The sequence below is a fragment of the Populus alba genome, chromosome 10 (assembly GCF_005239225.2).
Source record: "Populus alba chromosome 10, ASM523922v2, whole genome shotgun sequence".
Lineage (NCBI taxonomy): Eukaryota > Viridiplantae > Streptophyta > Magnoliopsida > Malpighiales > Salicaceae > Populus > Populus alba.
In genome coordinates this window covers 17,138,705-17,148,699 of record NC_133293.1, presented here as the reverse complement: position 1 = coordinate 17,148,699, position 9,995 = coordinate 17,138,705, and the positions used below count along the sequence as shown (strand labels likewise).

The 9,995-nt window shown below is 31.7% G+C and overlaps 1 protein-coding gene across 1 annotated transcript; it reads left to right on the top strand.

Annotated features, from left to right (window-relative positions):
• The first annotated feature begins 4,516 nt into the window (after nt 1–4,516).
• LOC118043142 (stearoyl-[acyl-carrier-protein] 9-desaturase, chloroplastic-like) lies at nt 4,517–9,880 on the top strand. Its single transcript, XM_035051004.2, has 3 exons — nt 4,517–4,826; nt 7,760–8,270; nt 9,034–9,880. Exons 1-3 carry the CDS (start codon nt 4,705–4,707, stop codon nt 9,592–9,594), a joined length of 1,194 nt encoding a protein of 397 aa, XP_034906895.1. The 5' UTR covers nt 4,517–4,704; the 3' UTR covers nt 9,595–9,880.
• Nucleotides 9,881–9,995: the final 115 nt, after the last annotated feature.

The following is a 9,995-nucleotide window of genomic DNA, read 5'->3' as shown; positions in this document are numbered from 1 at the left end:
AAAATTACTAAAATACTTTTAAAAAAAAATTAGCACGTTGTTATGCTACTGTGTTCTAGTCCTTTTTTTTTAACAATTAAGTGACAGAAATACCATTAAAAACGAAAAAGTTATTAGTTGTCATCTAGGGATTATTTCATCTTTTCCCCATATGTTTTTTTTTGTTATATTTTTTTTTGTTATATTTATGTTAACTGAGACACAATTTACTACTTTATTAAATATAAAATATTAATAGAAAATATAAATAGTGTGTGTATAGCAAGCGCCAACACACCAGATGCTTCGTCGTTTTTAGACGACGGGTGCAATGATTTCTAAAAATAAATAATAAATTTTTTTAATGTGGTTTGATTTGTCTTGGTGTCTTTTCCCTCTCACGGCAGCACAACAAGTGGTGTTACGACTCCTGGTTTAACGCTGGTAAATGTTTTTTTCTCTCTCTTTTCACCTTGATTTTAACATACTGCATTTTAGAATTCCAAACCAACATTCAATTTTTTTTTCTTCGAACTTGATCTCTCTTCTTTTAGGTATTGTTATTTCAAAATGGTATATAAAATTATATATTTTTTAATTTTATTTTTATTCAATTTTTTTCATCTTTTATATTTGGTCCTCATTCATTTAATTTTTATTTATTTTTTTAATCATATTTTTAATTAAACTTATTTTTTTAATTATATCTCTCAACATTTAATTTCATTTTACTTTTATACCATGTTGATCCTTATTTATTTGATTTCTATTCATTTTATTTTGACAATTTTTTAGATATAATTATTTTTATACTATTTTTATCTTTCTACACTAAATTGATTTTTTTTATTGTTATTAATATTTGATTGATTGAGAATTATATTTTATGATTTTTTAAAATATGATACTTCTATATGATGATGGAAGAGACTTGAAAATAAATTAAAAAAATATATTTTTAAAAAATATATCTTTAATATTAAGATATTAGAGTATGTTGAAAACTCCACCAAGATACCCTTAGAGACTGAACTCTGACATTTTTTTTAAGATCTCGCTAGGCATTGTGATCTCGCTCTCCACCTTTTCTCTCAATTCTTTGCAAAATTCTATCTCACTTCACATGATTATACAATTCACATTATTATAAATTTTTTTAGATATAATTCTTTGTTATACTATTTTTATCTTTCAATACTAAATTAATTTTTTTATTATTTAATATTTGATTGATTGAAAATTATACTTTATAATTTTTTCAAACATGGCACCTTGGTAGGATGGAAAAGACTTGAAAATAAATTAAAACAATAAATATTTTTTAAAAAATATCTTTAATATTAATATATTAAAATATGTTGAAAACTCCGTCAAGATACCCTTAGAGACCGAACTCTTATATTTTTTTTAAAATCTCGTCAGGCATTGTGATCTTGCTTTCCACCTTTTCTCTCATTTCTTTACAAAATTCTACCTCACTTCACATGATTATACAATTCACGTGATTATAAATTTTTTTAGATATAATTATTTTTTATATAATTTTTATTTTTTAACATTAAATTAATTTTTTTTATTATTTAATATTTGATTGATTGAGAATTATACTTTATAATTTTTTTAAATAAAGTACTCTGTATGATGGAAGGAACTTGAAAAAATATTAAAATAATATATATATTTTAAAAAATATCTTTAATATTAAAACACGTTGAAAACTCCGTCGAAATGCATATCAAACTCTTATATTTTTGTAAAAATCTCGTTAGGCATCATGATCTCGCTATCCACCTTTTCTCTCCATTCTTTGCAAAAATCTATCTCACCTCACATGCTTATACAATTCACACAAAACTTCGCTCCCTTATTTTTCAGATATGCATTCGATTAATTTCATCTTAAAGTGAAATGAAAAAAAGAACCAAATCCTTCGTTTTTTTCTACATGCTTTTCCTATCACCATCAATTTTTAAGGCCGTGTTTCTTGAAACCATAGCCGGGCTCATGCCATTAAAAAATATCTGCACCCCGATCCCGATCCCGATCCGACACCACGACCCATGCTGTTCGATGGTTGAGTTGCTGGAAAAGGTAGCTTGTAATTTAATAGAAAGTATAAGATGATGGTTGACAAAAAGACAAAGCCATTGAATTCTCTGCCACGAAGAAAATTTGAGCAATACATGAGCTGTCGATGTTTTGGTCAAATACCTAGCCATCAGGCCATTGATTGTATCGAAATATTGTACTGTTTTATACATCTTAAAAAAACCAAGTATGAGTTGATAAACTACAGCCATTCATGTATTTTTCTTGTATATTTTTAGCATTAATCTATGATATACGATGCATCAGTACGTAATGAATACACTACTAAACGCCTCGTTTCGTTTATATTTGAAATGGCCTGGTGTATGTGAGATTATAGCAGTGGAAAGTGAAGCGCGATCGTTGCTCTTGAACTTTCATGGAGCTCCTGTTTTCAGAAGGGAGAAGAGAGAAAAAACAACAATGGCGTCGAGCAGGAGGATCTTTGCTCTTATAGGTGTTATTTTCTCTCTCGCCAAGGATTGATAAACGAAACAGACAATAAAGGCTGTCTTCGTCAAAAGCTGCAAAGCAACGACATACGAGGCGTGGGAGGTGTCAGCGGTGGGGAAGACCTTTAACTAGGTGTTGGAGTCTGTTTTGTTTTTAAAGTATTTTTTAATTGAAATTATATATACAATTATTTAAAAATATTAATTTAATATTTATAAATAAAAATAATAATAAACACACACACAAAAAAAAAAATCCTAATCATTTTTAAAATTTAAAAATAATTTTTTAAAAATATTAATTTCATATTTTTCAAATAAAAAAAATTATAACACGGAAACAAACAAACATTACAAAAATTTCCACCTTTGAATTTCCTTCTCATTCTAAACCCTCTCACACTTCATGCGTCAACACATGTAAAATAATACATGTTTGTATCAAGTATGGTATTTGAGAATGTGATAAAATTATTTTTTAAAATATATTTTATTTTATAAATATATTATATTAATATTTTATTATTAGTTTTGAAAATTATTTTTAATACGATGATTTAAAAACATAATAAAATAAAATAAAATTTTAATTTTTTTAAAACACAAAAATAAATAAACTTTTTAAAAAAATAGTTAAGTGAACTAAGAGAATTTGAATAAAAAGAAGGTATTTTTGAAAAAAGAAAAATAATTACATCAATCTATGAACTATTAAATCACTACGTCGATTAACTATTAGCTTTATTAATTACAGTGATTAAAAGTGATATTAAACTCTCTCCTTTTCATCCACCATGAAAAAAAAAAAAAAACACTCTCCATCCGTCACTTAACGTCCATCCCCCACTCATCGTTTCTATTTTCTAACAAACAAAACCCTGAGTTTATGCTAAACACGTCTATTTTAATCGTTAATTAATTTTTTCATGACTAGTGATTGGCAGATTGAAGGAAAATTATTAGCATGCGATTCCTGTCACGCCAATTCTCGTTTAACAAAATCAAATCTATTTTCGATCAACCTTTTACATCTCTATTAATTTCTAGAAATATAATTGTAATTATTTTTTTAATATTAGCATATTAAAATAATTTGAAAACATTAAAAACATATTAATTTATAAAAATAAAATTAATTTTTTTCAAAAACACTTTTAAAACACAATACAAAACATTAATAATTTTTCTTCACCTTTTTATAAAATTTGAAGATGATGGTGTCAAATTTATATCTATTTATCAATTAAAATAGGTCTTCAGAGTTAATATTTTTTTTGTTTTCAAAATGTTTTTTATTTTAAAATAAATTAATATATATATTTTTTAATTTTTAAGAATTTATTTTTGATATCAATATATCAAAATGACAAAAAATAGTAAAAAATAATTAATTCTAAGAAAAAAAAATAGATTTTGATGAAAAAAAAGTTAAGCCTTAATATTAAATGGCCACTACAACATTTAAAAGTGTGTTTGTTTGTGTGCTCAAAAAGTGTTTTTAAAAATTCTAAATTTTTTTTTAATTAATTTTTTTATGATTTTGTATAATTTTGATGTCAAAAATAAAATTTTAAAAATAAAAAATAGATATTATTTTCATAAATAAAAAATACTTAAAAAACCCTGCTATCATGAATATCAAATCCTAAATTAAAATCAAATATTAATTGTATCAAGAGATATAACCACATGGTGTGTGTATGTGTATAAGAGGGTAACATCTTGTCACCTTGTAGAAGATTAAAGATCTATAATTCGGAAAGCATTTATTTATTTCTAGTTGAAACAATAAAGTATGAATTAAAATGATATTTGTGACGTGTAAGCAAGCATCCTTGATAATTTCACAACACCCCGGTTTTGTCTCCTGTCGGGCTAACTAACAATTTGTAATCTCCAAGAAGGAAAAGGGAATGGCAAACAAGTAAAATGGGTAAAGAAAGCGGTCCTTTTCAAATCAATTTCCTTTTTATGCCGCGTCTCTCTTCCACCGTTCTCATTTTCCGCTCTCTTCCTTCTCTTGGTGCTCGCTTTCCTCGAGCTCTCTTTAACTCCTCTCTGCGTTAACGTTAAAAAAAAGAAGCTTGCATAAACAAAAACAAAAGAGAAGAGAAACCAAATCCACCACAACTCTCTCTCTTCTTTTCATTTCTTTTGTGTGTGCTTCGGAAGCGAAAGAGAGAAAATGGCTTCGAAGCTGAACCAAATAACCTTCCCATCAATCCACAACCTTCCTTCTCAATCTCGCTCTGTGAGATCTCCTCATAGAGTTCTCATGGCCTCTACATTGAATCCCATTTCCACCAAGTGAGCCCCTCCCCCCCCATCTCTCTCATTTTCTTCTACTAAACGAATCATGGGTTTTTTTTTTTTGTTTTTTTTTCCTTTGCCGATGTGAATGGGTATGATTGGAAATGACCATTTTTTTCTTTTGATCTGGGCTGTCTTTAGTTCGTACTAAACGAGCTTAATTTGTCATTTCCCTGTCACCTCTTCATTTTTAATTTGAACTGAACAGGTCTCATGAGTTAATTGGTCAAAGATTGATTTTTATTTTTATTATTATTATAAATGGGCCTGACACTGTTAAAATTTCAATTTAGATCACTGTGATTTCTTTGGATCCTATACATTTTTGTATCTTGTAAAATGGGCTCGTTTTGTGCTCTGTGTACAGTTCTTTGAACTTGATTTTTTATCCGCAGTTAATTTATGTATGCCTCCTTTTGATTTATTCAAGTCGGTGGATTCGTTCATTTCTTATAAATAATAACCAATCATGTTGCTATAAATCAATCTTTTGCATTTCTGTTTGATCAAAACATGGTTCTTGGAATTTATTTGCCGAATTTCTCCTAACATTTTTTTAGCTGATTTTTGCTTTTCATTTTATGAGGTTGGTTTATTAGATTGGTTGATTATGTTGTTAACATTGTCTTTTCCATTTCTTGAATGCATGCATCAGCATGGAGCTCTAATTTTATTATAGGATGCTTTTATGAGGTGGTATGAATCTAAGTTTACTTCACAGTACTCCTTTTCTTTCCTTTTTTTTTTAAAAAAAAAAAAAATGCCTGCAGTGATTCTCATAATTTATAAAACTGTTTTTAAAGCTAGAGGCACGGAATTATTTATTCAAGATCAGCTAGACATGCAAGAAGAAAAATATTGGTCTATTTCTGGGACCTAAAAAAGAAGAAAATTCTGACATCATGTACGGCTAATATCATTTTCACAATTATATAATGCAGCATACGGTAATATTCTAAAGTGATTTTTTTTGTGTGCCGTGTGAGCTGCATGTGGGGGCGTACATTTTTTTTTTTTTTGCCCCTTCGTCGAGAGTTAGGTCTGATTTTGTGAGGTAACTTATTCCTTTGAACTAGGCCGGTTGGTTGACTGGTTTCAGTTCCTGTATAGTCTTACATGTCCTTGTTTTCTTCCTGTTTGGTTGTAATAGCTTGTTGTCCCCCCCCCCCTCAATACACCAGTTGTGTTTTGTAATCGTGTTTTATAAATAGTTTATATGTACTGAGATTGATGTAAGCCATTCTGATTTCTCATGATGTGCTATGCCTTCTTTGATGGGAATGAGTAACTTTATCCTTGGCTTAACCTGTTTCATGCTATTGAATATCCGTTATCCATATAGAAACCATTGAAGCTGGGTCAGATTTTATACTGCATCTTTTATACTGGATGCTTTGATTTAGTTGGATTAAATAGTTCTTGCTTGTTAGTACGCAAATTCCATACCTTGTCATACAACATGATCTGGAGATCGGAATTCAGGGTAGCTTATCTCATGTAATATCTAGGGGGTGAGCATTCAGTCTTCCCATTTGGTTATTGGTTGGTTAATGTCTAATCCAAACCAAAATCTCAGTTCTTTAATCATAAAAATTGAACTAACCATATCGAACCAAAATATAGATGGAACTACCAAGAAAGGCAAACAAAAATACAATGCTTTGGTTTTTTAATTTATTTTGTAATTATATAGCCTGTATTATAAGAAAATATTTAAAATATGATGTTTTTTTTTTTAATTTATCAGGTTCTGTGGAAAAAAATGTTGAAATAATTGAATAAATGCTTCTATTGGATTTGATTTTTCAGTTTCCACCATATTCTGCATACAATTTGCAAAAATGCTTTTTTTAATCCTTTGTTTTCTGCATTGGTTTGTTTTATGCAAAGGATTTTATTTCTAAAGATTGTTAATGCTCTTGACATGGAATTTGTACCTTTTTTCTCGTTTACCTTTTTTCTTTGATTGAATATGGCTGTATGCATTTTGTGTTTGGGCTATACTTCCACAGATTTGGGTGGTTGGATTTTTTACTTTAATTGTCTCTCAATATTGTGGTAGTTGGTCGAGTTTGGTTTTGTTTCTTCTGTGTATACCTTTTTCCTTAAATGAAAAAAAACAAGTCACTCCTTTCCTCCGTCCCTTTGCTACATTGTCAGCTAAAAATTCCCTGCCGAACAACCCAAAACCCCACTGCTCTGCACTGTTTAACTTGCTGCTGCACCTACACAAAACTCCCCACAATTTCAGCTACACAAATTTTCAGTTTCGTTTAATATTCATTCGCTCCCCTCTCCCACCCCCATTATATGCGTGTGTGTTCCAACAGGCCGTTCTATGTGAGATGCTCTATGGTCTTTCATGTATGAATATTCATAGTTTTCCTCGAGGTTTCATTTTCTGGGAGATATTTCTCTTGAAAATATTTAATAATCTTGACTTATCTTAAAGAGAATATTTGTCACTTACCAATGTATTAGAGACAATTGCTTGTATACATATATTTTAAAGGTGGTGCGTTGGGCATCATTAGTTGTGAAGCATGCCCTATACTGCAATGTGCAATTAAGGCCATATTTGTTTCATGTAAAATATGCTTTGGTAAACATTTTTCCATGTTTGGCTCACCTAGGAAAACATGGTAAATGCAAATATTTACAGCCAAAGGAAATACTTTCTGTGTGCATACACCATGTCAAAATTTACACCTCTACCCAATTCTTAATGCAATTAAGTGTGGGATGACCCTCAGGACACAAAAATTGGATACTTGTTACTACGCCAAATTTTTCATGCTATCTACAGATTAGAAACGGCTGGAGTGATCTCACGATATCTATGTAGCATTACAGAGGACAGTTAATCTTGTCTATAATTTTAGTTTTTGCCTTGTCCAAGTTTTTGTAACTTTATTTTTTACTGATTGTAGAGAGGTTCAGAATCTAAAGAAGAAGCCTAAATGTCCTCCACAAGAGGTACATGTTCAAGTGACCCATTCTATGCCTCCGCAAAAGCTGGAGATTTTCAAATCCTTGGAAAATTGGGCAGAGGAGAACCTCTTAGTGCTCCTAAAACCTGTTGAGAGTTGTTGGCAGCCACAAGATTTCCTTCCAGAACCCGAGTCAGATGGATTTTATGATCAAGTTAAGGAATTGAGGGAAAGAGCAAGGGAACTCCCTGATGACTATTTTGTTGTGCTGGTTGGAGATATGATTACTGAGGAAGCCCTCCCAACTTACCAGACAATGCTTAACACCCTTGATGGTGGTATTAGGGATGAGACTGGTGCCAGCCTTACTCCTTGGGCAATTTGGACAAGGGCATGGACAGCTGAAGAAAATAGACATGGTGACCTTCTCAACAAGTATCTTTACCTCTCTGGAAGAGTAGACATGAAGCATATTGAGAAAACAATTCAGTATCTTATTGGGTCAGGAATGGTGAGATCCCTTATTTATTTATCTCGCACTGTGAATTGTGCAAACTTGTGACACAGTTTGCACGTGCACACACAACCATAGCCAATCACCAGGTGGATTTTTTTTTGACAAATTCACTTGCCTTGTGAACCCAAACTTACTTCCTCCTTTTCATTCGAAAAGAGGAGGGGGAGGGCATCATAAAATCTTAGTAGTTTGTGTCAATTTTCTGTCGCTCAAATAGCTGAGAATTTTTACGTGGCAACTGGATCATATATTTGTTTTCCATATTTGCCCAGTTACTGGAAATAATCCATACACAACTGCAGTTTTAATGATATTAAGAATTTGTTTGGTTGTCTAGACTCTTTAAATTGAGTTTGGTTACTGTTTCTAGGGGTGTAGATGCCTGGATTACTCATTGTTTTTGGATTTATTTGTTTTAGCTGGTATGAATATCAAATTAAATGGCATTTAGGTTAGATCTTACAACACTTTGATGAAAAAAACTTCTGTTTGCCTTTGCATGCATGTCTCGGCTTGGATAGGTAGTTGTTATATGCGCCTGTTCAGTATGGATGAGCAGTGGCTATTTTTGTGGAATGACAGTGATTAGATTGATTAAATCTCCTGCCAGGCTTCCCCAGCATTTCTCAATACCAATTTCTTAAAGGATATGATGATCTGCATTGCAATTACCTTGATCTAAGGTTTACCTTCCTATCTATGTCATTTTGTCTTTTAACGCGGCACTTTAAGAAAAATGTATTATTTTGCTTTTCAGGATCCTAAAACAGAAAACAACCCCTACCTTGGTTTCATATACACTTCATTTCAAGAGCGTGCTACATTCATCTCACATGGGAACACAGCTAGACTAGCAAAGGAGCATGGGAATATGAAACTGGCACAGATATGTGGCATCATTGCCGCAGATGAGAAACGCCACGAAACTGCTTACACCAAGATTGTGGAGAAGCTCTTTGAGATTGATCCAGATGCCACCATCTTGGCGTTAGCTGACATGATGAGGAAAAAGATCTCAATGCCAGCTCACTTGATGTTTGATGGTCAGGATGATAACCTTTTTGAGAATTACTCAGCTGTTGCCCAGCGGATTGGGGTCTACACTGCCAAGGACTACGCAGATATTCTGGAATTTCTTGTAGGGCGATGGAAAGTGGAGAAGCTGACCGGTCTTTCTGGTGAGGGACATAAAGCACAGGATTTTGTATGTGGATTGCCTCCAAGAATTAGAAGGCTGGAGGAGAGAGCTCAGGGTAGGGTCAAGCAAGCATCCACTGCTCCATTCAGCTGGGTTTTTGGTCGAGAATTGAAGCTCTGAGCTCATAGTTAATTAAGATCAATACACGGCAATTGCCTCTCAGGTTTAGCTCTGTTTTGATGGACTGTGGTGTGAAGTGATAAGTTGGTACTGATACTGCTGCACGGTGAAAGCATTGTAGATACATGTTTTCTTGCATCGGTTAACAGTAGTTTCCTGTTATCTAGTGTAAGCTATATATAGAAACTGTTGGCAAAATCTTTGGCTTAAATATGCATGTATTGAACACCTCGTTTTATCTATAGAATCTTGAATACAAGCTTGTAGTGTGATTTTTTTAATTCCATGATGGATCAAGGAAGCTTTTTGGGCATTTTCATTCTTGCTCGTGATTCAAAAGAGGCCTTGCTCATGTTTTGCCCCCAAAAGCTTATCTGAGAATTTCAAACATTGATAAATAA